At 33.7% G+C, this 27774-nt stretch overlaps 1 protein-coding gene and 1 non-coding gene across 5 annotated transcripts in view; one reads left to right on the plus strand and one right to left on the minus strand.

Annotated features, from left to right (window-relative positions):
• CHD1 (chromodomain helicase DNA binding protein 1) overlaps nt 1-27774 on the plus strand; it is a 75078-nt gene that overhangs the window by 19859 nt on the left and 27445 nt on the right. For 2 of the 4 annotated variants that reach the window (XM_008991755.5, XM_002744746.7), the window contains exons 3-22: nt 2376-2577; nt 3593-3715; nt 4537-4601; nt 6442-6591; nt 6692-6963; nt 7738-7963; nt 8692-8792; nt 9002-9180; nt 10135-10262; nt 11008-11224; nt 12499-12588; nt 13550-13740; nt 14425-14613; nt 17881-18043; nt 18875-19027; nt 22097-22168; nt 24158-24307; nt 25240-25388; nt 25991-26087; nt 26190-26285. In XM_008991755.5, coding sequence (XP_008990003.3) covers nt 2376-2577; nt 3593-3715; nt 4537-4601; nt 6442-6591; nt 6692-6963; nt 7738-7963; nt 8692-8792; nt 9002-9180; nt 10135-10262; nt 11008-11224; nt 12499-12588; nt 13550-13740; nt 14425-14613; nt 17881-18043; nt 18875-19027; nt 22097-22168; nt 24158-24307; nt 25240-25388; nt 25991-26087; nt 26190-26285 — 3013 coding nt within the window. The remainder of the gene's footprint in view (nt 1-2375; nt 2578-3592; nt 3716-4536; nt 4602-6441; nt 6592-6691; nt 6964-7737; nt 7964-8691; nt 8793-9001; nt 9181-10134; nt 10263-11007; nt 11225-12498; nt 12589-13549; nt 13741-14424; nt 14614-17880; nt 18044-18874; nt 19028-22096; nt 22169-24157; nt 24308-25239; nt 25389-25990; nt 26088-26189; nt 26286-27774) is intronic. The other 2 variants (XM_078365869.1, XM_078365870.1) reach the window with 1 other exon arrangement.
• LOC118151873 (U6 spliceosomal RNA) lies at nt 17295-17398 on the minus strand. The gene has a single exon (XR_004740276.1). It is a non-coding gene; the product is annotated as a U6 spliceosomal RNA (small nuclear RNA).

A 27774-nucleotide genomic window follows, 5' to 3' on the forward strand; every position in this document is an offset into this window, starting at 1 on the left:
TTTGTAAATTTTTTTCTGGCCTCGTATATATTTTTCTTTCATTTTAAGAAAAATCTCTTTTTAAAAAAATTATGGAAATGATTTAACCTAATTCCAAAACTGAAGACTCATTTCATTTGCTGTTCCTTCTACTCTTCCCTCCTTTTCTCTTTAGGTAATCGTTTTTGAATTAGTTGGACCATTGTTGCTTTTCAAAAAATACAAGCAAGTATATATAAATATTTTTCCTTCTTACACAAAAGCAGCATTCTATAAACATTTTGTATCTTTTTTTCACTTAAACTGTATCTTAGATCATTCTATACCAGTAAATAAGATATTTCTTACTTTTTTTGCATATTCTGTATCCTGCTAAAGAAAAACTCAATAAAATAAATACTTTATTCAGTATTTCTAATACCCAAGGTAAATACATTCTAACAGTAAACCTGTGCCATTAGGGTAGCCTAGCCTCTGGCTGTTGCTTTATCTCCAGACAGAACTACTTTTGCCTAAAGAATGTGAAAGGAAAGATTTCTATATTAATTTAAGAATTTTGATTTGTTAACAAGCAGTTTTTACTTGCTGTGCATCTGGAATGATTAATGAAGATATTATTAAGAATTACAGGCCTATGATAGCCCCCACAATTCAATCATTCATCTATCTACTTTTCACATATTTATTGAGCACCCATCTGTGTGGTACTATGCTAGGTACACTGGAAAATAGAAACAGGATCCTCATGAAACTTTTAAGCAGTTAAAGAGATAGTTTTCTGCTTAACTATTTGATGAAGAATTCATTTAACAGCACTTTCTTTTAAGTGTTTTCTGACTACTGTAACAAACCTGGTTGTATCTTTAGTGTTCCCCATATGTGTGGATCAGTTGTCTTAAGCATAGCCAAGAATATTTATTCGTTTATATGACTGTCTTAAGGTTAAATAGTTATTTTAATGGTAAGGACTTTGTCTCATCTCAGTCTCTCCCCAGTGCCTAACACATGATAGTTCTCAATAAATTTTATTGAATAAATGAAAGATTTGCTTACCTACTGTGTTAAGGGAAAAATAAAATTATATATCAGGAAAAATATCTTCTAATAACCTTGCTAAAATTTCTCACAAGGGATGCAAGTAAAATATGGCTATAAAAATTAAAATTTAATATGCTGTTTTTGGACCTCAAAACTGTGTGACCAGAGAGCAGCCATGAAGGCATAAATGATCTTTATAGCATAAGCCTTTAAGAAGCAAATTTTATTTACCATTTCTAGGAATAAAACATTTATTCCATTAGATTTAAAGACACAACTGTGCTTGTTCATACTTTAAGCCTTTATATATCTCATTTGTAGAATCAAAATTCTTCCTGCAAATTTTTATTTCTCTGTTTTCATGCAGAAATGATTAAATCCTTGTTCTGGAAAAAGAATTACTGTCCGTTGTCTCAGAGTAGTACCTCCATCTGGTGGCATTTTGGAAAATTACAGAAGAGGACAGGAAGCTTGTATTTTCTAGTATATCTGTAAACTATATTACCTGTGGTTTCTCATAAAGCCAAATGAAATTACATCAAAAGCTGAGTCCGCCATATATACCAGAAATTTAATGCCCTGATTTTCAACATACAAATGACTTTGGGGATAATCACATAGTCAGCTGTTTATCCAGACCATTTCGGCTCTTAGATTAAAGATTAGAAATGAAAAAAAAGATACTTTATGAAATGTTAATCATGTATGTGTATACACCTTAGGAAATATGAGAATTATGCTGTTTCAGATTTTAATGAGGAACTTATTAATAAGTGATTTTCTCAGACAAGCAATGTTACTGATGTTTTTAAATAAATTAATTTTATCATAACTCAATTGTAATAAATTATATTCTCCTGGAGTGATAGAACATAGAAACTTGAAAACGAGCAGAAACTGCAAATAAATTTCTCACTGTTACTGTAAGAATTTTTTTTTTAACACGTTTGATCTTTTCTTCACACATTTCCTACTTGTAATTATCAGAGCTTTATAAAGGTAGGTACCATGGCTTCAGCTTCTTGATTTCTCAGTTTCTAACCTAGGATCTTGTACTTAGTAGATTTTGCATATTGTTTTAGAAGAAGATTACGATCTTATTGCTTATGTTTTAGCCATAAAAATCTATTAAGTATGTCATAAATCTCTCAACTATGTAATAATCTATCACGTATAAATAGATAAATCAAGTATGACAGTTGTTACTATATATTAAATCAATTCCATTTTTTTGGCCAAAGATAGTTGAAATATTAAGTATGAAGTACAATTTAATGATTTGGGGCTTTCTGCTGACGTCTAAGAAAAATTAAATTCCTAATGAATTTTGTTTGAAATTGTTTATTTTCAAATTATAGCCAGTCGGATGATGATTCTGGGTCAGCTTCAGGCTCTGGATCTGGTTCGAGTTCTGGAAGCAGTAGTGATGGAAGCAGTAGCCAGTCAGGTAGCAGTGACTCTGACTCCGGATCTGAATCAGGCAGTCAGTCAGAGTCTGAGTCAGACACTTCCCGAGAAAACAAAGTTCAAGCAAAACCACCGAAAGTTGATGGAGCTGAGGTAATCAATAAAATACCCAATGAAAGGTAGATTGCTTGTATTACTTTGGGAAAATTTAGAGCATTGGTTTATACCCTTCTTAATCTAGCTTTTAGAGAAGATGAAAAACATTTTAAAATTTACTTTTAGTGATTCTCACATTCATGGTGGTACATCTGTAAACTAATTGGCTAGGAACAGATGCAGTCTCAAACTAGAAAACACAAAGTATAAATTACATACACACAAATTAAACTTTTTCAGCCTCTTGGGCAGAAATTGAGTTTCATAAACAAACATGCATTTGTCACAGAGAATTTAAGACTTCATGAGGTCTACTTGTTAACCTTACTGTGTATGATCTCTCCTTTTAAGATCTTCAAAGGAGATACTTTATTGTTAATAGCAGGATAATTTAATAGAACTTAGAGTCCTTAAATATAATGATAGAATAGGGTAAGGGGCTATTATTTTTGAAAAAAGCTACCACAAGAGATGGAAAAACTAGTCTTACTTGATAATAGTATACAGTGTTACTTGGAGTACCAGTCCATGAGGAGATAAGGTGCTCGAGGGCCAGAATATAAATTGACACACAGCTTCCTTTATAGAGAAAATCTTGCTGCCACCCCCCTCAAAGTCTGAACTAAAACAATGTGCCTAGTGACATCGCTGATGTAATTGATGTATATTCTGACTTAGCCTCTTCACCTCATACTGATAAAATAGGTAACCACACTATGAGTAGCACTGATATAGCATATTATCACTTTGTTGTTGAAAATAATGCTGTTAACATCAAGAGGATACTGATTAATATTGTCTGTGGAACTGACACCAATTTTTTTAATATATAACCCAAACTCAGCATTTTATTTAATTATCTTGCTATGATAATTTTGTTACATATAAGTAAGGAAAATAGTCTTCATTACTTTGAGGCAGTAAAAATGGTGGTGTAGTTTTTCAGTAAATTAACCTTGTTTTGCAGTTTTCTTAATACTTCATCATTCACTGGTTTATATTTCTATTATAGTTTTGGAAATCTAGCCCTAGTATTCTGGCTGTTCAGAGATCTGCAATGCTCAAGAAGCAGCAGCAGCAGCAGCAGCAGCAGCAACAACAACATCAAGCCTCATCTAATAGCGGATCAGAAGAGGTGCATTTTCATCCTGAGCTATTATTTTAAAAGTGGATGTGCTGGTGAATCACTTAACTAGTATTTGTGAAATTAATTAAAAATAGGTGCTTTGAAAGAATAAATAGGAAATACTTTAAGTGTATGTATCAAGAATCTTGAAATACAGATTTGGCATTATCCAATAATTCCAATTTTAGGGATTAATCCAAAATAAGCAGTGGGACATTTGTGTGCATTTGCTCATCACAGCAAAATTAGAAATAAACTAAATGTGAACTCCATGGGAAATAATTAAATGTGATGTGTACCTACACACGTATATCCATGTACATATATGAATACAGGAATATTATACCATTAAATCATATTTGTACAAAATAATAATTCTCAACATATTTTTGAAAGCATAGATGACCACTATAAACAATTTTATTTCTTTGTGTGCAAGCATGCATACACGTATGTTTGCACAAAAACATTTAGGAAAAATTATAACTCAAAGTTATGGTAAAGAAAAAGTTCAAAATTTGGCATGCTGGCACCTAGGATTCCTTGTTGTGGCCATAGTAGGCAACAATAACGGTCTCCAGAGAGGGTAGATTTTAAGGTTTTATACAAAATGCTGTCATTGTGCTCTTTACCTAGTTTCACTGGCTATATTAATTTGCAATAAAAATGTTATTAATTATTTTCGGTTAGTTAATGTAAATGAAACTACATTTAAAAAAGATTTCACAAGTACTGTTATTCATAAAGTGAACGTTAAATAGTATAGCAAATAAAAATTTTATATAATTAAATTCTGATGATTAGTGGATGATACTATTTTTTTTCTACAGGATTCCTCTAGCAGTGAAGATTCTGATGACTCATCAAGTGAGGTTAAAAGGAAAAAGCATAAAGAGTATGTAATTTTGTTCAACTGACTTCTTCCTTATAGAAAAATCCTAATGATTTTGTATTTCTTTCTTTATGAAAATTGTTGCCAAAGGAGACTTTTCTAAATTCTTGGTTCATGGCATTTTATAAAGTTAATTTACATCATTACACAATTAAAGATAAATCTCTAACTTCTTTCGGTGTCCACCTGAGGGTATTATGCCATTTTTTTTTATCTCCTGTAACTTCCCCTACATATTTTTAAACTTTAAAATCTCCTTAGTTGTAATATCAGAAAATCTTAATAACTTGGGCAATATAGGAGAAGAGGGATGACAGGATGACTGATTTTGGATGATTCTTTTAATTATGTCAACAGCTATCCTTACTGTTCAGCTGCATGTGAAATTTACTTCATACTGTAGAACTCATTTTAGACTTCTCTGTAATTTTCTAAAGATCTTAACCCAGAAAGCATTAAGAATACTTGAGATTCTCAATTCATGTTCATTTAAACATTTGGTTAAATAATGGTTTGGAAACATTATTCCATTGTGTTGTCTTTTATTTTTCTATTTACCTTTGATATTCTGCATGTTGGATTTGTTAATTATTTTCCCCAAAAGATTCATGGGTTTTTAATATGAAGATTCATGTCTTTTAGTGTGTTTATCTTTTCTTCTGAAAAATTGATCATTTTATCTTTGGATTTTTTTCCTTTTCAAAACTATGAATCTCTCTGGTCCTCCAATTAATAGATATATATTGGATCATCTAGGATTTTTTTTCCATGAATATTACTATATCATGTTTTTAATCCCTTTATTGGCATGCTGGATTCTGATTAATTTTCTTAGATTTGTCTTGTAGTTTTTAAATACAGCATCATTGCATTTTCAACTACTGTGTCTTATTAGCTGTTTTAACTCTTCCACTGACTTGAGAATTTCTAAACTTAGTGTGGGTGCAAGCAAATAATATGTTTAAAAAAATGAGTAATTTGGGACAATAGACTTCCTTGGATATAAAAATTATAATTTGTATTACAAAAATGTAAAATGGAGACTATTTTCAGTGTGCAGGCCCTAAAGAGATCTCAAAGTAAGAAAGAATTTGCTTCTATTATGTTTTTATCATAAGCAGATTTTATCATATATGCTTGTTTATATAGCCTTCATCATAAATACAATTGGTGCAAAAGATACAAAGCAATGAAGCAGAAGCATAATTGAAAGGGGATATAGTGTATTTATAAGAATTAAATGTGTGTCTTTCATTTGAACTTCATATAATAGCAGAATATTAACATTCATCCAGTGTTTTTTCTCTACATGTTGATTGGGATGAAATAGACTTAATAGACTAAAAACAGTAATAAAGGTAAGGGAGTCAATGAATGAGATGGTACTACTGCTTCAATTTTTTCTTTTACATTTTTCTATACTGTAAGTTTTTCTTAATGAATATGTAGTATTTAGAAAATCAGTGTGAAAGTGTGTTTTTCAGAATCACAGCCTCTAGAGAATTAAAATGGCATGGATTAATATTTCTTTTTTGAGAGGGCAAGTAGAATAATTATACAAGGTTTTAATCTATAATGAAAATTAAAATATTTATTTATTTGCTGTTCACTGCTGTATGACTAAGTGATTAACAAAACTAGAGTTGTGAGAGAAGTCTATGAAGAATATTTTCCAGAATGTTTTTATTCTACAGTTCCATCATTTTTAGCATGAGTAAAAGCAACAGTGTTTTTGATAATAACTGAAATATAGTTTAGTTGATTTGATCATCTTTGTAGTTTATTAGGGATAAAATTTGTCGTATAAGTACAAATAAAAATACTTTATAAATTTTGTCTACAGTGAAGATTGGCAAATGTCTGGGTCAGGATCTCCATCTCAGTCTGGTTCAGATTCAGAATCCGAAGAAGAGAGAGATAAAAGCAGTTGTGATGAAACAGAATCTGATTATGAGCCAAAAAACAAAGTCAAAAGCAGGAAACCTCAAAATAGGTATGGTCTGTTTGATAGTGAAAATTGGTTGTGGAAGGTATTCATTCTTTTAGTATACAGTTTCTTAAATCTTGTTTTTTTTCTCCTTGCCCTTTCCTAGATCTAAGTCAAAAAATGGAAAGAAGATTCTTGGACAAAAAAAGAGACAGATTGATTCCTCTGAGGAGGAGGATGATGAAGAAGATTATGATAATGATAAAAGAAGTTCTCGTCGCCAAGCAACTGTTAATGTTAGCTATAAGGAGGATGAAGAAATGAAAACAGATTCTGATGACCTACTGGAAGTCTGTGGAGAGGATGTTCCTCAACCTGAGGAAGAGGAATTTGAAACCATAGAAAAGTTTATGGATTGTCGGATTGGGAGAAAAGGAGGTAGTTTTTCAAAAACATTTATTAAATTGTTTGGTTGTTTAAATAATATTTACAAGAGTAAAGGGCCAAGTGCAGTGGCTCACACCTGTAATCGCAACACTTTGGGAGGCCAGGGCAGGTGGATCATGTGAGGTCAGGAGTTCTAGACCAACCTGGCCAATGTGGCAAAACCCCGTCTCTACTGAAAATACAAAAATTAGCTGGGCATGGTAGTGTGCACCTGTAGTTCCAGCTACTTGGGAAGATGAGGCAAGGGAATTGCTTGAACCCAGGAGACCGAGGTTGCAGTGAGCTGAGATTTCCAGCATGGGTGACACAGTGAAACTTTGTCTCAAAAAAAAAAAAAAAGAAAAAAAGATAGTAAAGTATTAAAGAGTTTTCAACAATGTTGAAAGATAAGAGGGTAGATTTTTTTTGTTGTTTTACTTGTTATAAAAGCATACTTTGCTTAGTCTGAGTATCTTCCTAGAAAATAACCACCTGACCACATGTCATATATTGTGGATAATTATAGAGTAATTATGTGGGATCTCAGGTGGACCTGTCTTATTTTTTCTAGTTTGAAAGAGGAGGGATTATATTAGATAATTCTGAAATTCTGAGTTTCTTTTATTTATGCATAATAGAATTTCCCGTAAGTTTCTATACCCTTGATACTTTATTTACTTTTTAAAAGAGTATATATTTTGATATTCATATTTTTGAAATTTTGAGTTGAAATACAATCCTACAACAGAATTACATGGAAGGAAGGTCTTCTGCTTGTGTTTTCAGCTACTGGTGCTACTACAACCATCTATGCCATTGAAGCCGATGGTGACCCAAATGCAGGCTTTGAAAAAAACAAAGAACCAGGAGAGATTCAGTATTTAATTAAATGGAAAGGATGGTCCCATATCCACAACACTTGGGAGACAGAAGAAACCCTCAAGCAGCAGAATGTTAGAGGAATGAAAAAACTGGATAATTATAAGAAAAAAGATCAGGAAACAAAAAGATGGTAAGTATGCTGTGTGTCATATACTTTTTTTTAGTTCAGAGGTTACTAAGCCTTTATATTAATAAAGAATACATAATTAAATTAAAGGAAAGCCTAAAATAACTATTTATACCCTTTATAATACAGTTGGCCCTCTGTGTCCACAGCTTCCATATCCTTGGTTTCAATCAACCATGGATTCAAAGTATTCGGAGGAAAAATACAGTGAAAAACACCAGTACAACAATCAATAATACAAATTAAAAACAATACAGTGTAACAACTATTTACACTGCATTTACATTGTATTAGGTATTATAAGAATATCTAGAGGTGATTTAATGTGTAGGGCAGGCTGTGTGTGGGTTATATTGAAGTACCATGCCATTTCATATAAGGAACTTGAGCATACCCAAGATTCTGGTATTTGTAGAGGATCCTAAACCAATCCCCTGCAGGTGTTGAGGGATGATTTTATTCCATCTCAAGGTGAAACTCCTAGGGGTAGCCCTATCTAAACCTGTCCTTGGTAACAGTCATGTAGAGTGTGTCTCATACATTATAAATTACCAATTTCTATTTAAAAATTAATGGTGCTTTATTCCTATTTCAGTTTCTTTATTACTCAAACTTGGCCCACACAAAAGTGGCACAATGGGAGATTTTGTGCTACAAATAGTGTTGGGGATGGGAGAGTGATAGGTTATTTATGGGAGATTTTTAAATCTGTTCCTGGATTAATTTTTCAGGTTGAAAAATGCTTCTCCAGAAGATGTGGAATATTATAATTGCCAGCAAGAACTTACAGATGATCTACATAAACAGTATCAAATAGTGGAGCGTATAATTGGTTAGTGATAAATGATTCTGGTTAAACTTTTTTTCTGAAAAAAGTCATAAATTTACCACTTACACATCAAACACAGTCGCTTGCTCTTATTAAAACAGTTAAACTAGATAGCTAAATTTTACATTTGTAGCCTTTACTAAGAATTATGTATCTGATGATTAAATGTAAAAAAAAGAAAAAAATAAGTAAATGCCTGATTTATCTCACAGCTCATTCCAATCAAAAGTCAGCAGCTGGTTATCCTGATTATTACTGCAAATGGCAAGGCCTTCCATACTCAGAGTGCAGCTGGGAAGATGGAGCTCTCATTTCCAAAAAGTTTCAACCATGCATTGATGAGTATTTTAGCAGGAACCAATCAAAAACCACTCCTTTTAAAGATTGCAAAGTGAGTATTGTCTGACATTTTAAATTATTAAAAATATATTTATGCTTTATAAATATTTAAAAGCCTAAATACAAGAGTCAGATCCTGATTTCAGATAGACTAAGGGAGAAGCTTTTTTTGGTTAATAGGTCTTACAGAAAGTGAACTTCCTACAATTGCTATGTGTATTTAGTTTTGGTTTCAGTTTTAGAATTTTTTATTTCAAACTTTCTCTTTTTAAAAAAGTTGTAATTGATGTTTTGGTCAATGTATCTTCTTAAATGTAGTATTGCCTTTTATCCTTGTTGAGCATCACTGTGTCAGAAAGATGATAAGTTGGTTATGGTGTTTGCTCTTGGGGAAGAGTTGGGAGACTAAATAGAGAAAAATCCTTGGAAACTAGAGATATGCTCAATTTTAAAGATAGTGGATATTTTCTTAGAAGGTAGAGAAGGAGGAGAGGGATATAGGAAAGTATCCAGAACTACATTGCACAATACTTACTGAATCCTTGTAGCTTACCCAAAGTTACTAGTGATAGTGTTGGGAATCTGTGTACTGCTGGACTTTGTTTCCTTATTACAAGAATTTACATTCTTCATAGGGTAACTTGGAATATGGAAATTGAATGGTAAGCTAAGCCAGTTTTATGGTTTAATTTGTAGCTTAAGGCTGGAGCAATTATTGTGAACAAGGTTTTGCTTGTGAAATACATGAGACTCATATTTTGGCAGGAACTTAATTTTCTCTATAAATTTTTGTTTTAAAAAGAAGGCAAGATATTTCACAGCTCATTTTTGTTAGAGTAGTAGAAAACAGTATTGATAGAACCCTCCGATACATTTTGAGTAACGGAATCTGAGCTTGATGATTTGAGATGAAATCTCAGGATTACGGTAAAGCTGAGGTTTTTATCTTTTAGTATAATTTCTTATATTTAATAATTCTACATAATAGTGTTTATTTCTATTGAAGGTATTAAAACAAAGGCCAAGGTTTGTAGCCCTGAAGAAGCAGCCATCCTATATTGGAGGACATGAGGGCTTAGAATTAAGAGATTATCAACTGAATGGTTTAAATTGGCTTGCTCATTCTTGGTGCAAGTAAGTATGTTTTGAATCATGTATTTAATTTGACACAGTAAGAATTTTGCCAACAGGATTCAGAAAATATTTCCATTAACATAAAGGACCCTTTGGCAGTTGATATGCTAGTCTTTATATTTTCTAGTGTATATAAACAATAATTATTACATACTGGGAAGAAAATCCAGTGGAATTTGAGTTTAACTTGTTTGTTGCCTTTTTAAAATATATTTTTATTCAATTTAAAAATCAATATGCATATCCATTCTCATCCCATGCTGTTCCCGGCATAGCTGTCTTTTTCCTGGTTATTTTAATATCTACTTCGTCGTCTAAATTTTTTTCTGTCTTCTATGGCCCCTATTCTACTTTCGTGACTCTTGGTTGCGATTTTGCTATAGTTTTTTTTTTTTAATCTATGTTATACACTTTTTACTTATTTAATATATCTGGACTCTACTATACTAGTAGATGAATTGCATAATTGGCTTCATAATTGATTAAACATAATACAATTAATCTTTAAGCCTCTTCTGGCCTAAAACGGTAATCTCATTTTACTTGCCTTACAGTATTAGTGATTAAGTCTTTAGCCAGATACCTTTACATTTATTATTTGTAGTTAATAAAAGTGGTATATTCTGTATAATACCTATCAGATTAATTTTATTTAACTTCATAAAAACAGATACACATGATGTAAAAAGGTTTCTTTGTGTATTTGAATCTTTCCTTACGTGCTATTTTTTTTTTAACTTGGTAGAGGAAATAGTTGCATACTCGCTGATGAAATGGGCCTTGGAAAAACAATACAGACGATCTCATTTCTGAATTATTTGTTTCATGAACATCAATTATATGGACCTTTTCTGTTGGTAGTACCACTCTCCACTCTCACTTCCTGGCAAAGGGAAATTCAGACATGGGCTTCTCAAATGAATGCTGTGGTTTATTTAGGTGACATTAATAGCAGAAACATGGTAAGTGGTTTCCTTATAAATGTAGAAATCAGAATATACTTGTCTTTGAAATTGAGTGTTTTTGTGTTTTTTATTGTTGTTGTTGTTGTTTGTTTGTTTGTTTTAAGATGGGCTTTTACTCTGTCTCCCAGGCTAGAGTGCAGTGGTGGGATCTTGGCTCACTGCAACTTCCGTCTCTGGGGCTCAAGCTTCCTGGGCAGCTGGGACCACAGGAGCACGCCACCACACCCAGCTAATTTTTTATATTTTTTAGTGGAGACAGGATTTTGCTGTATTGCCCAGGCTGGTTTTGAACTCCTAAGCTCAAGTGATCTGCCTGTCTTGGCCTTCCAAAGTGCTGGGATTACAGGCCTGAGCCACCATGCCTGGCCTAACAAGGATGAGGGTTTTTGTTTTGTTCTTGGTCTTTATAAAAATCTTTGTTTCTGGCATAGAACTTGCCACAAATAAGTTCTCAGTACCTATTGAATTGACTATAACAAAGTCAGTTTTGGTTCAGTGTTACTTCATATATATGACAGGTTTTTTGGGGGGGGGGTGGGGGGCACTCTGTCATCTAAGCTGGAGTACATTAGTATTGTGATCTCGGCTCACTACAACGTCTGCCTTCCGGGTTCAAGTGATTCTACTGCCTCAGCCATCCAAGTAGCTGGCATTACAAGCACCTGCCACTACACCCGGCTAATTTTTGTATTTTTTGTAAAGATGGGGGGATTTCACTGTGTTGCCCAGGCTGGTCTCAAACTCCTGATCTCAAGTGATCTATCTAGCCCCCTTGGCCTCCCAAAGCGCTGGGATTACAGGCACGAGCCACCAAGCCAGCCTTAGATTTTAAATGGAGAATTTCAAATGTACATGAGAGCAGACAGAAGAATGTAATAAACTGTCATGTTCTCATCTTCAGTTTCACAAATTTACTGCTAGTTTTGTTTTGTCTATACCTCTGCACACTACTTTCCTAGCTACTGTGAAACAAACCCCAGACATTATATTTCAGTCATAAATGTTACATTATTGAATGAATTAATCTTTTGTGTTTTGTTTAATAAGAATTTTTCTTTTGTGAAAGATGTGCTTCATTTTTTAAGAAGTGCTGTGGTATTTATATTTTATTTACAAGATTTACATAGCATGTTGGGCTATATAAAGAAGAACTACATAAACGTATTTACAGTTATTTATGTATTTGGATGGATTTTAATTTTTAGATATGTAAGTAAAAGTATAATTTGCTTGATGTTTGTCTTAAAATTGTCCTTCAAATTTCTTGATAGATAAGAACTCATGAATGGATGCATCCTCAGACCAAACGGTTAAAATTTAATATACTGCTAACAACTTACGAAATTTTATTAAAGGATAAGGTATGTATTTATTTCTCAGGTATTTCTGTCTATTGTATATCAGTTCTTTATGCTGTGGACAAGATGAGAGAATAGTCTAAATCATGAGTCAGCAAATTATAGCCTGTGGTCTTATTTTTTTAATGACTCTTGAACTAAGAATGGTTTTTACTTTTTGAAAGGTTACTTTTAAAGGGTCATAGAAAGAATATGTGACAAGAGACTACGTATTTATCTGTAAAGTCTGAAATATTTACTATCTGGCTTTTTATAGAAAAAGCTTGCCAACTCAACCTAATGAAACCATTTTATACAGTGTGTATTGATTTGTAAGCTCTTTAAAGAAGAGGAAGATACCTAATAGGATTTACCACTGTGTGATGCAATGAAGGCTTTATAGATACTGCCTCACTTAATTCCTCCATCTACTTTATATTCACTTTCTCTACTTTATTGAAAAGAAAATCAGTCTTACGAAATGAATGTCTCAACTTGCCTGTGGTAACACAGCTCTTAAGTAGCAGAATCAGCCCAGTTCTAACTCAGAGACCTGAGTTTATAAGAGAGTTCTACAGTTCATGAAAGTGCAGTGAATTGTACCAACTCTTGGAATAAGACACTGTTCTGAATTTGTGTCATAGTTTTTTTTCACATTGATATTAATAGAGGCCTCTATTGGAGTTAGGCTAAAAATCTTCATAAAAATTTTAAATGACACTGCTGATTTTTCTCTGTTAATTATCAGTTTATAAGCTAATAAAAATTTGGCTTGATATTATGTTCTAGTGGTTAAATTCATCATAGAAGGAATATGTGGTGAGTTACTTAGGCATTGTAATAAATCTTGAAATAATTCTTTGTTTGAAAATTAGACAGTTTTTAATTTTCATTTGTTTCATTTTAATACTTGAGTTCAGATTAAGTGGGAAGTTTAAATTTGAATTCAGTTTTTCTCAAAATATTGTTTTTCTGTTATTTTAAGGCATTCCTTGGAGGTCTGAATTGGGCATTTATAGGTGTTGATGAAGCACATCGATTAAAGAATGATGACTCCCTTCTGTATAAAACTTTAATAGATTTTAAATCTAATCATCGTCTCCTTATCACTGGAACTCCTCTACAAAATTCCCTCAAAGAGCTCTGGTCTTTGCTACATTTCATTATGCCAGAAAAGTAAGACAAATTCGAAGTTTTGTATAGTTATGTTTAGTGAGGAAAAACCCAGGTAATAAGATCAGTAAGAGTTTTTATTGCCTTAAAAGATTAGATCACAGATTACAAAGAATTTTTAAAAAAGGAAAATGGGGTTAGCTACTTTGTAATACTATTTAAATTTTTCAATTTTGCTAATAAACATAAGCCATGTATAATAAATCAGAACGTTTTGAGCATGTTCAAAATATACCTTGCTTGGAAAACTAACACAGTGCCATTTTTTGTATTTAATTTGGAGTAACAACAATGAGGTGCTGGTAATCCCTTTTTCTAAATGAGGAAAACTAGACTAGACAAAGCTAAATATGTTCCCTAAGATCACTACTTGTTCTCTTTCAGTAAATCTAGAACTTGGTCCAGAACTTGAAAAGAATATTTTTGAGAAATATTTTAGTGATAATTACTACCATACTTCAAAACACTTCATATTCACTTGAATCAAGAATCACAACTTATAAAACAATTAATTATATTTCATCATACCTCTACTTGGGAGGAAGATTTTTAGAAATAACTAAGTTTAGCTAATTTTTTTTTCTAAAAATCTCTATTTGTTTTCTTTACAAATGACTCCCCTAAAAAAAAAGTCTCATACACAATTTGACTTTTTCTAGTGATTTTGCAATTTCTTAAATTTTAAAGGTTTTCTTCCTGGGAAGATTTTGAAGAAGAACATGGCAAAGGGAGAGAATATGGTTATGCAAGCCTTCACAAGGAGCTTGAGCCGTTTCTGTTACGCCGAGTTAAGAAAGATGTGGAAAAATCTCTTCCTGCCAAGGTTGAGCAGATTTTAAGAATGGAAATGAGTGCTTTACAGAAACAATATTACAAGTAAGCTGTACACTGAGCACATGTTCTGAACATTTAATTCTGAACACCTTCCGGAGTCTGTGTCCTCCTCTTGGTACCCCTACCTTCTTCTCTACAATAGTGTCTTAGAGCTGTTGCAATTCTCGAATTCTAGAATTAGTTTATTTTGTGCCATAAGGAGGCAAAGGGAGATTTAATGACATGTCCAAAATGATGTGTGACAAGACTGAGTAATTGATCTTCTAACACATCATTAATTGCTTTCCTAGATACCATACTGTTACCTTGTAAAGAGTTTCAGTCTGAGGATTTCCATTATATGAAGGTATTATATGATTATGACAATTAACTAGATAGAGACCATAAAAAGAAACTTAGAACAAAATTTTAGGCCCTGTTGCTTTTTGAAGAGTATTAACAAATCATAGCTGGTGTAAATTTATATGTTAATAACTATACAGTAGCACTTTTCAAAGAATCAGAAAGGAAAATCTGTTCTAATATCTAAACATTTAATTACATAAAAATGAAATACATTGATACAAATCATTTGGAGTTTCAGAAACATTTATATTTTATGGTAAATAAATAGGTGCTATACATTTGAAAGAATATCCTTATTGCATAATTTTTATTATGGAAAATTTCAGACTTATACAAAAATAGGATAATTTAATGAACTCTTCTACCCATGACTCAGCTTCACTTTCTTTTTTTGTTTTTTGAGATGGAGTCTCCCTCTGTACTCCAGGTGGCATGATCTTGGCTCACTGCAACCTCCACCTTCCGGTTTCAAATGATTTTAGTGCTTCAGCCTCCTGAGTAGCTGGATTTACAAGTGTGCCCCACAATGCCCTGCTAATTTTTTTATTTTTAGTAGAGACAGGGTTTCGCCATGTTGGCCAAGCTGGTCTGGAATACCTGGCCTCAGGCAGTCTACCGGCCTCAGCCTTTTATAGTGCTGGGGTTACAGGTGTGAGCCACTGTGCCTAGGCCCAGATTCACTCTCAGCTCATAGTCAGTTGTTTTATATTTCTGATCATCCCCATTTTCCCCAGTCCCTTTTCTTTTGAAGCAAGTCAGAGAGTTTTCCATAAACATTTTTCTATGTGTCTCTAATAATTGATTTTTAAAAATACTAGTACCACCTAGGCACAGTGGCTCATGCCTGTCTTCTCAACACTTTGGGAGGCTGAGGCGGACAGATCGCTTGAGCCTCAAGAGATTGAGACCTGCCTGGACAACATGGCAAAACCCTGTTTCTACCCAAAATACAAAAAAATTAGCCCTGAGTGGTGGTGCATACCTGTAGTCCCAACTACTTGGGAAGCTAAGGTGGGAGGATTGCTTGAGTCCGTGAGGCAGAGGTTGCAGTGAACCGATGTCATGCCACTGTACTCCAGCCTGGGTGACAGTGAGACCCGTCTTAAAATAAATAACCCACTTTAAAATTTTCACAATAATTTAGGAAATGATTGCTCTCTCAGCAGAATCAAGTAATTTCCTGATACCAATATTCAGTATCAGTGTTGAGTTTTTCTCTGTTGTCTGAAAAAAATTTTTTTAAGTTTACTTGAATCAGGATTGAGATAGGTTTATATATGGCAATTGATTTGTCTCTGAGTTGCTTATCTATAGTTACTTCTTTTTTGTTAAAATTTATTTTTAACAAAATAGGAAAACAGTTAATTCTGTATAATTTTTCCACAATCTAGATTTTGCGTAGTACTTCCTTCTAGAATAGTTTAAAAGTATCCCCTGTATTTCCTATAGGTTGTAGGTAGATCTAGGTGCTTGATAATATTCAAATTTTAGTTATGACAAGAGTATATTTTGTAGTGAACAATGATGATTATCTAATTTTGTTATGGGATTCTTTGAAAAAAAGCAATGCATTTTATAGAAAGGTTGGAAAGGAAAGTCAAAGCAGGAAGAAGACACATTCACCTGTAATTCACTCAGTGCTAGTCATATATCATGGATATTGAACTTAAACTCTTCAAGGTACTTTTTGGCAACTGAGGTAATAAGATACTGCCATAAATTTCTGTAAAACATTTTAGAATTATTGTCGCTAGAGAAATTAATAAATTTTTTCTGGATAAGGAAAAATAGTCCTTTTTTCTTGATTACCTCTTATGGCATTGAGCATTGTCCATGTGTTTTATTTTGCTTTCCATTCAAGTTTTGGGAAAGTGCCTATACAACTAGTGGTAAAAAGATGGTAAAAAAAAAAAAAAAAGAATAGGCACACTAGAGAGTTGAGACTTTCAAGTCCCTTTGAAAACTGACCTTGTAAAAAGGAAGAAAATAAAAGGTAGAAAAGGTCATAATGAGAGGAAATTTTTCTTTTTTAAATTCAGCTTTTGTTTTAGATACTGGAAGTACACATGCAGGTTTGTTACATGGTTATATTGCATCCAGGTAGTGAGTGTGGTAAGCAGTAGGTAGTTTTCAACCCATGTTCCCCTTCCTCCTGCCCACCTTTAGTAGTCCACAGTGTTACATGTTTATATCCATATGTGCTCAGTGTTTTAACTCGCACTTACAAGTGAGAACATGCAGTATTTGGTTTTCTGTTTATGTGTTAATTCAGTTAGAATTATGGTCTTTAGCTCCATCCATGGACATTATTTTATTTGAAGGACATTATTTCATCATTTATCTTCCACGAGTGTGTAGTATTTATGATGTACATATACAAAAAATATGGAGTGTTCATGGATTTGTATGTCATTCTTGTACAGGGACAGTACTAATCTCTGTATTCTTCCAGTTTTAGTATAAATGCTGCCAAAGCGAGCACAGGTAATGGTATAGTTTGGAGTAGTAAAATAGCACCAAATTGTTTTCTGTAAGTTGCATATGTATTGTGTAATTGCAATCTAGAGAAGGCAGTGTGGCTAAAACAAGGTATCCTCAGGTTTGTTTTAGGTCCATGCCAAAGATCCAATTTCATTTGCTGTCTAACGCAGTGAAAGTTGTAAGAAGATTAAGATAAATAATGCAGCTGACTATCTTTTTAGCAAATTTGAGGGGAAAAGGCTTAATACAGTATAATAATTATGTTACATTAAGCCTTTTCTCTGTGTAGCTAATGGTTCAGAAAATAAGTGGTGTTCTCATGAGTATCATGAAAGAGGTTTGGTCCATTGTATATCCAATTGTGAATTTCATGACAGTACAATTTTACTTTGGTACTAGGTTTTTTTTTTTTTTTTAAATGCTTTTAGAATTTATCCTGGTAATTTTTCTGCTAAACATCATTTTTATGATTTTTTTTTTAAGATGGATTTTAACTAGGAATTACAAAGCCCTCAGCAAAGGTTCCAAGGGCAGTACCTCAGGCTTTTTGAACATTATGATGGAGCTAAAGAAATGTTGTAACCATTGCTACCTCATTAAACCACCAGATAATAATGAATTCTATAATAAACAGGAGGCCTTACAAGTAAGAATTTTTAAATGTTGTTACTTTGTGATAAAGTTCTAGAAATGTTTATTCACTTTACAATCGAAAATGGCTCAATGCTTCAGTATATTGGTTCTCTTTAGTTAGTGCTGCCTTAAATAATTGTCTCAGTTATTTTTTAATCTTTGTGGAAAAGATTTTAAAATTCTAATTTATCTAATTATTTTGATGCATTTTCTAAAAACAGACCTCTCAAACCATGGACGATAGTAACTTATCCAGCAAAAAATCCTACAATACATTCATAATTATTAAAAAAATTCATTAATACTAATTATGCTGCATTTGTGATTTGGTAAATGGTAGTCTAAAGGATATCTTGACCTCACATCTTAGCCCTTCCTGGTACTTCTGAAAGATAAATCAGAAGTGTGAAGGCACAACTGTACTCCAGCCACTGTAGTGCATTGAAAGGCTAGGATCAGTATCTAATATTAATACATTAGAATTCATTTGCTTACTCTTCTTAAACCTTTGTTTGCTTAGTTGCTTCTGCCTCCAGTGTAATTGCTCTTCAGCTAAGATTTTTGGAGAAACACTGTGGTATAGTAACTAGCAAACAGAGTGAAATAGTACTTTTTACCTCCCTGACAATACAAAAACCTAGGTGTGATATGGCAAGGAAAATGTTAGCTTAAGTCATAGAGTGAATGGTAAATAAAGGTCTTAGAAATTTAGAAAAGTGAAATAAGTTGTTGTCTAATGATATGAAGATTTAAAATCTCAATTTAAAATAATTCAGGCAACTAAAGTGTTACATGGACAACTTATCACATCTTTTAACATATAACAACTTTATCGTTTCTATAGCACTTAATTCGTAGTAGCGGAAAATTGATTCTTCTTGACAAGCTATTAATTCGCCTAAGAGAACGAGGCAATCGAGTTCTTATTTTTTCACAAATGGTGCGGATGTTAGATATACTTGCAGAATATTTGAAATACCGTCAATTTCCTTTTCAAGTAAGCATTTAATTGTACTTGTTTTAAATTTTATCTAATTCCTGAGCATATTTCACAGAATTACCTTTGAAATTGTTTTGTAAGTGTTTAGGTTTTTATATAAGATATACTTTTCCTTTAAAGAGATATGTCTGCCTTAAAAAAAATTTGTCATTCCCTTTTTTCTTCTTGACTTTATGTATTGCAATAAAATTTTTCTTCCTTTCCTCTAATTTTTATTTTCTTTTAATTTTGCCTTTTTCTTCTATACTTGCTTTAGATTTTAGAAACTGATCTAAGGCAGAGTTTTCTTGATTGGACAGATCTAAAAGCAGGGAAGCCTTTAGTCTTTAATCTGAATGAAGGAAACAACAAGCAATCTCTGAATGTGAATGCTACCAAGATTCTAATGACTGTTGTGCTCATAGTTAGCTGATGCAGTGTTTGCTGAGTAAAACTAGACAACGTTAGAGAAGAAACTAAAGACCAAAATTCTCATCTATTTATTCAAAATTTATATTGAAGTTTATTCAATATAACTAAAGCTAATATTGATGAGTGTTTAAAGTCAGGTTCTATTTTCAGTACTTTACATCTAATTATTTAATTCTTGAAGCAATTTTATGAAGAGTATTAGGAACATAGCAGACATTTATAAATACAGCTAGTAAATGGTGTATATTTAGTGCAGATAGTAAAATAGCTGTAAAATTATAATAATGGGACTCAATACACAATCCTTGCTTTGTCAGAGCTTATAATCTCATAGGAGACAGACATCAAGCAGGTAATCACAAATAAAGAGAACATTACAATTCAGGTAAGTGTTGTGAAGAAAGACAAGTATTTGGTCATGTGAACATCATTGAGAAATATTACAGTAATTTAGGGGAAAACAGAAGAGTACCATTAGTTGAGGTTTTTGAAAACACCTTTATTGATAAGTAATTCCAATACCATATAGTTTACCCATTTAAAGTATACAATTCAGTACTTTTTACTATGTTCACAGCTGTGTGTAATTGTCACACAGGTGGTTTAGAACATTTTCGTCAGAAAGAAACCTGTACGCTTTAGCTATTCCTCCTGTCCTTCCAATTTGCCTTCCTCTCCTGCCCTGTGTTGTTTTGTTTTTTGTTTTTGAGATGGAGTTTCACTCTTGTTGCTCAGGCTGGAGTGCAATGGCACAATCTTGGCTTATGGTGACCTCCGCCTTCCGGGTTCAAGTGATTCTCCTTCCTCAGTCTCCTGAGTAGCTGAGATTACAGGCATGCACCACCACACCTGACTAATTCTGTGTTTTTAGTAGAGATGGAGTTGCTCCATGTTGTCAAGCTGGTCTTGAACTCCCAACCTCGACCTCCCAACCTCAGGTGATCCGCTTACCTTGGCCTCCTAAAGTGCTGGGATTACAGACATGAGCCACCGCGCCCAGCCCCTGTGTTGATTTGTTTTTAAACAAATTATTGTGTACATGGTCAAACAAAAAATGAGTTTGGCTAATTTTGAGTGTTCATAAGCACCACTTCTCTGCCACTAATCCCTTCTTATTCTCAGGTCACTTCCTGGAGAGAATCATTTTTAATTTTATTTGGTTTAGGTCATGCCACAGTGATGAGATGCCACCATTCTTAAAATGTGTACTAATTTGTATTTTAGTGGAAAAGAAAAAAACACTATTTTAATTTTTTTAAATCGTAATAGACATCTCTTTCCCTACTTTGTTTAGGTGATAATTTAGAGCATTTCACTTAAACCAAAACCACTTAGAATACATAATTTAAAATGTTTATTATATTTTTCTTTTCAGAGTCAAATTTCATATAGTAACAAAACAAAGGTTGGCATATGGCTTCCCAAAATATTAGTTTAATTCATCAGTTAAATGCGTGGATCCTAGTAGGCAAGTTATTTCTAGTCTATAACCAGTTAATAATTATAAAATCATTGCCATTATAAATTGAAATAGTAGCTAATGTTTAATAAGCATTCAGTATGTGTAGGCACTGTGATACGTGTTTTCCTATGCTCTCTCACCGAGTTCTTGATAGTCTATGAAGGAGGGACTGCTTTTATATCTATTTTACTTAAAGTGGAACTGACATGGAGAAGAAGTTTGTGGAGGAAAGTCAGATCACTTGCTCAAGATGCCCAGTGAATAAGATACTCAAATGCAGCCGCTTGACTAGAGCCCATGATGCTTCATACCAATAATTTTCAAACTTTAGTGTGCATCAGAATTAACTGGATGGCCTTTGCTAAACCTCTTCAGTAGGTCTTGGGTAGAGCTCAGTAATTTCCCTGTGTATGTTCTCAGTTGACACCAATGCTGTTCTAGTAACCACACTGGACTTAATCAGTGTTTTTAAAACTGAATTGTTGGCTGAGTGGCTTATGCCTGCAATCCCAGCACTTTTGGAGGCCCAGGTGGGCGGATCACCCGAGGTCAGGAGTTTAAGACTAGCCTGACCAACAGGTGAAACCCCGTCTCTACTAAAAATACAAAAATTAACCAGGTGTAGTAGTGGGTGTCTGTAATCTCAGCTGCTCAGGAGACTGAGGCAGGAGAATCGCATGAACCTGGGAGGCGGAGGTTGAGATGAGCCAAGATCGTGCCACTGCCCTCCAGCCTGGGCTACAAGAAGGAAACAGTCTCAAAAAAACGAAAAAACAGCAAGAAAAACCCTGAATTGTAAATGGATCTGTGAATCAGTTTAATCAGGTTGTACCAACATTTGAAAGTAAAATGACAAAACATGAGCGTGTAATACAGTATATCATGTTATGATATGAAACTTGTTTCAGGTGTTTGTAAACAGCTATGTACTTAATCACATATCTCTTAGAATGGAACTCAGGCTAGTATGACAGCCTATGCTGTATTTACTCTTGAGGTTGCAGTCTTAGTGATTTGGAGCACAGACTAGAGACAGAATGCCTGAGCATTATTTTACTGTCTAGTAAGTACTTTCTATTATAGTTTTAGTAAAGGACATGCTTTACATTTCTACTTAATTTTATAATTGATTTTAATTGCTTTGTAACATTTTGATTCTGTTATATGCAGTATTTTAATGTGTTTTATTCTAGAGATTAGATGGATCAATAAAAGGAGAACTGAGGAAACAAGCTCTAGATCATTTTAATGCTGAGGGATCAGAGGTATGTATTCTTGTTTTTTAAATTATAAGTAATTTTGATTTAGTATTAGTATATTACATTATTATATTATTCAGACTTTTTTTAAATCTTTATGTCCAGCTTGATAAAAAAGAGTAGGGTTAGCCATCTTCGATCAGCAAATGAGGTTTTAAAGTCACTATTCTAAGTTAAACCTAAGAATTTTATTTTTATTTTATTTTTTTTGTGGTGCGATCTCAGCTCACTGCAACCTCCGCCTCCTGAGTTCAAGCTATTATTATGCCTCAGCCTCCCAAGTAGCTGGGATTACAGGTGCACACCTCTGTGACTGGGTAGTTTTTGTATTTTTAGTAGAGATGGGGTTTTGCCTTGTTGCTAGGCTGGTCTTGAACTCCTGAGCTCAGGTGATCCACCCGCCTTGGCTTCCCAAAGTGCTGGGATTACAGGCATGAGCCACCAGGTCCAGCCAAGAATTGTACTCTTTATTATCAATACTGTTTCAGCATGGAACAGTTATTTTAATGTGGTTCAAAATAAATTAGATTGGGCACAGTAGCTCATACCTGTAATCCCAGCACTTTGGGAGACCAACGCAGGAGAATCACTTCAGGCCAGGAGTTTGAGGCCACCCTGGGAAGCAGTGAGACTGCTGTCTACCAAAAAAAAAAAAAAAAGGTAAAAAAAAAATAAGCTGGGCATGGTGGCACTCGCTTGTAGTCCCAGTTACTTGGGAGGCTGAGGTGAGAGAATCACTTAGCCCAGGAGTTTGAGGCTGCAACAAGCTATGACATGCTCATAGACTCTAGTTCAGGCAATGGAGTGAGACTCTGTCTCAAAAAAAAACAAAACAACATATTCTACTTTACTTAAAAATTTTTTTTTCCCATAGGTTTTTGGGAAACAAGTGATATTTTGTTAAGCAAGTTCTATAGTGGTGGTTTGTAAGAATTTGGTGCACCCATGGCAGTGTACACTGAACCAAATTTGTAGTGTTTCATCACTTACCACCTTCCCACCCTTTCCCTCTGAGTCCCCAAAGTCCTTTGTATCATTCTTAAGACTTTGCATCCTCATAGCTTCGTTCCTACTTATGAATGAGAAAATAGAATGTTTGGTTTTCCATTCCTGAGTTATTTCACTCAGAATAAGTCTCCAGGCTGGGCATTGTGGCTCATGCCTGTAATCCCAGCATTTTGGGAGGCTCAGGTGGGCTGATCACTTGAGGTCAGCAGTTCGAGACTAGCCTGGCCAAGATGGTGAAACCTCATCTCTACTAAAAATACAAAAAGTAGCTGGGCGTGGTAGTGCATTCCTGTAATCCCATCTGCTCGGGAGGCTAAGGCAGGAGAATTGCTTGAACCTGGGAGGCGGAGGTTGCAGTGAGCCAAGGTAAAAGAGTGAGTCTCTGTCTCAAAAAAAAAAAAAAAAGAAAAAGGAATATAGTCTCCACCAGGTTGCTGTGAATGCCAGTATTTCTTTTTTATGGCTGAATAGTATTCTGCCGTATATGTATACCACAGTTTCTTTATCTACTTGTTGATTGATGAGCATTTGGGCTGGTTTCACATTGTTGCAATTGTGAATTATACTTTTATAATCATGTGTGTGCAAGTATCTTTCTCCTGTAATGACTTTTTTTCCTCTGGCTAGATATTCAGTAGTGGGATTGCTGGATCAAATGGTAGTTATACTTTTAGTTCTTTAAGGAATTTCCACTATTTTCCATAGAGTTCTTTTTTTGGGTATGTGCCTTTTATTTTTTAAGGAAATAAAATTTACAGTTTGAAGCATCATTTTTTTGTTATTCCATTTTCTTTCTTTTTCACCAGAAGTAAACTGTATTGAATTTGGTGTTATTAACATATGTATTTGATTTTTGGAGTGTTTTTGTTGGTCTTGCTAGAGGTTTATATATTAGTTTTAAAAACTGCCTTTCTGTTTAATTAGTAATGTACTAAGTTCAGAAAATCAACTGAAAATGTTTCATTTTGATTATTTAATTTCTTACAGGATTTCTGCTTTTTGCTGTCCACAAGAGCTGGAGGTCTAGGGATTAATTTAGCCTCTGCTGACACTGTTGTTATATTTGATTCCGATTGGAATCCACAGAATGATCTTCAGGCACAGGCTAGAGCCCATCGAATTGGGCAAAAGAAACAGGTATTTTAAATTTGTATTATGTTGCTGTTTTAGAATTCTTTTTTTGCGGGGAGGGGAGGGAAGTGATTTCAGTTTATCCTCTAGAGGATAAGATCACTGGAACAATCATATTGCTGTTTAACAGATAGGATACTGAGGAACTTGGTTTACCAAAATCACCTGGAGAGTCTGACAGAATTGAGATAACTATGTATAAATAGGATCATATATTCTGTTTTGATCTTGTATTCTTATATGACTACATAACTATAAAATGCAGTTTTTCATTTCAGAACAAAAACTTTAAAAAGTCTTTGCTTATTTTAACTTGAAAGAGAGTTTGAGTAGCATATACAACCTTTTTATTAGTCTGTATTTTGTCCATGTGCTTACAAGATTCACCACATATAAATGCAGTCTCATTTTATAATTGTAACAAAATACCTTTAAATGGTGGTGCTGATCCTTTACCTAGAGAAATAGGGAAAATTTACTACACCACTTCTTTTCAATTTTGGGGAGTTTGTTTTATGGCGGGCTTCTTTTTAACTTGATGAGTTGTTCATAGAATTTTGCATTATATAAAGTGATGAAACATTAGAATTGAGGCAATGAGTATAAGGTTGTCAGAAGTTTACATGCCCCCCACTCCCAATTTTCCACAGCTAAATCATAACTTAAAAATTACTGTCATTCCTTTAGAACAACAAAAATAAGCAAATAGAATCTCCTTACCAAAATGTTAAGAAGGAAGGAAAGGTATAGTTTCAAAATAGTCTCTTAAGTTGCGGAACTCTAGCTTTACACATCTTTTTAAAATTTTCATTTTGCTTTTAACCAGTGAAAACTTCACGTGGAATGAGCTTCAATCTGTGTGCCAATGTTTAGGCATGTCAGATTAGCAGAACAAATCCTTAATACTGCAATTTGTTTGCTCGTGTGTATTTTTACAGGTGAATATTTATCGTCTAGTTACAAAGGGATCAGTTGAAGAAGATATTCTTGAAAGGGCCAAAAAGAAGATGGTGTTAGATCATCTTGTAATTCAAAGAATGGACACAACTGGGAAGACAGTACTACATACAGGTTCTGCCCCATCAAGGTGGTTACTTTATTATAAAAAATGTCATTTTAGAGCCAGTATATTCATTTTCCTGTCATGTTATATCACTATAAGTAGATCATTGAAGAAATGTATTCAGTGTTGTACTTTTTATATTTTGGAAGACTTTGGACTAATTTCTAGTTAGAAAACTAGAAATACCTGTTTCATTACTATAGATTTGTAATTATAGGGTTAATCTCTTTAACTTCTATGCTTCAAGTTTCTTATTTAAAAATAAATATACTGGCCTAGACAACATGGTGAAACCCCACCTCTACAAAAAATCAAAAACTTAGCTGGGCATGGTGACACATGCCTGTACTCCCATCTACTCAGGAACCTCAGGTGGGAGGATCAGGTGAGCCCAGGAGGTGAAGGTTGCAGTGAGCTAAGATTGTGCCACTGCACTTCAGCCTGGGTGAGAGTGAGACACTGTCTCAGAAAAAAAAAAAAAACCATACTAATACTTGATTTATCTAACTTCTTCATGTAATTGTTTTAATAAAACTGAATGAAAATGTCAGCAATTAATAAAAGTCATGTGTAAATGTTATATTTTTAACTGTTAATGTTAAGCATTTTTGTTTTTCCTATTTTAGTTCTACTCCTTTCAATAAAGAAGAATTATCAGCCATTTTAAAGTTTGGTGCTGAGGAGCTTTTTAAGGAACCTGAAGGCGAAGAACAAGAGCCCCAGGTTAAAAAAAAAAAAAACAAAAACCTGCCTCAGAATATGTGTTGTCTATTTGATAGGATGGAAGGATTCAAGTATATTTAAAGATTGTTTTTCTAATCTTAGGAAATGGATATAGATGAAATCTTGAAGAGGGCTGAAACTCATGAAAATGAACCAGGTCCTTTAACCGTTGGAGATGAATTGCTTTCCCAGTTCAAGGTAGATTTAAACAAAATTTTCCTTATAATTACATAAATTGAGAGGAATTGAGTTGTCATTTAGTGATTTGTTAATTTTTCTTTAAGCATAATCAGGAATATAATTTTTGTCTTAAAATTTGCTATGTTATATAAAAACTACTCTCCCTTGTTCAGACAAACCAGTAGCAAACTAATTTGAAAGAGACCAAATCCGTTTATGAAGTTACATTTAGTTGGGTGGAAAGAGCTGCTGTTTCCTAATTCGCAACTAGAATATTGCTTGGCAAATAGCATGTCCTTAAATATTTGGATAAATAAATCAATTAGTGTGATCTCTTATTTAGATTTCCATGACTGAAAGCTTTCAGCTTATTTTTTATTGAAGCAGTTATTAACATTAACTTATCACAAATAAGAAAACTCTAGTAAATCAGTCAAAGCAAGCAATAAGCTACTGTATATTTATATTTAATATCCCTGGTTTGTTGAGGGTCAGTAAGTCTAAGGGAGTCTAAAGCAACATAAGTCAGCTGACCTCGTGGAGTAAGATGAGTGCCATTTGTTTACCTCTTTTCTATGAACTGAGGTTTTTAAGGATCAATTCATTTCATATGTTCATTTGACAATATTTATGGAACATCTGTGTACCCCACACAGTGAATAAAAAACTTTTATAATTTTAATGAATCACTGGCTACTGTGTGGATGATTGACTGTAGTGAGACAAGAACTATAGCAGGGAGATTAGATAGAAGACTGTTCAGTAATCCTGGTTAAGAGGTGAAGATTTTTGGAACTGGTACTCTGAGCATGGTCTAATTAATTCTTTTTTCCTATAAAGTTTATACTCTTGGCTTTTAATTTGAGTAATAGATAATTTGAAAACCTGTTAAGTAAATATAGGTTATTTTTATAGCATTTAATTGGTATGTATACAGTTGATTTTAAGGCTGTCATTTAAATAACAGGAATCAATGCAGGCTGTATTCAGCCTCATTCTTTATGTAGGATAGCATAGTTTTCTTATCTTCACCCAGCTATATATTAATGTAAATTTTAATGTACTAGTATTGATAGTTAGCCATTTTTTTTCTCTGTTTTTTTGAGAGAAAAATCTCACTCTGTCACCCAGGCTGGAGTGCAGTGGCATGATTTTGGCTCACTGCAACCCCCACCTCCCGAGCTCAGGCGATTCTCTTTCCTCAGACTCCCGAGTAGCTTGGATTACAAGCGTGTGCCAGTATGCCTGGCTATTTTTGTTTTCTTTTTTTGAGACAGAGTCTCACTGTAGCCCAGGCTGGAGTGCAGTGGCCAGTCTTGGTTCACTGCAACCTCTGCCTCCCAGGTCCTGGTTCAAGCAGTTCTCCTGCCTCAGCTTCCCAACTAGCTGAGATTACCGGAACGCACCACCATGCCCAGCTAAGTTTTGTATTTTTAGTAGACGGGGTTTAACCGTCTTGGCCAGGCTGGTCTCAAACTCCTGACCTCAAATGATTGACCCACCAGGG

The sequence above is a fragment of the Callithrix jacchus genome, chromosome 2 (genome assembly GCF_049354715.1).
Source record: "Callithrix jacchus isolate 240 chromosome 2, calJac240_pri, whole genome shotgun sequence".
In the NCBI taxonomy this organism is placed as follows: domain Eukaryota; kingdom Metazoa; phylum Chordata; class Mammalia; order Primates; family Cebidae; genus Callithrix; species Callithrix jacchus.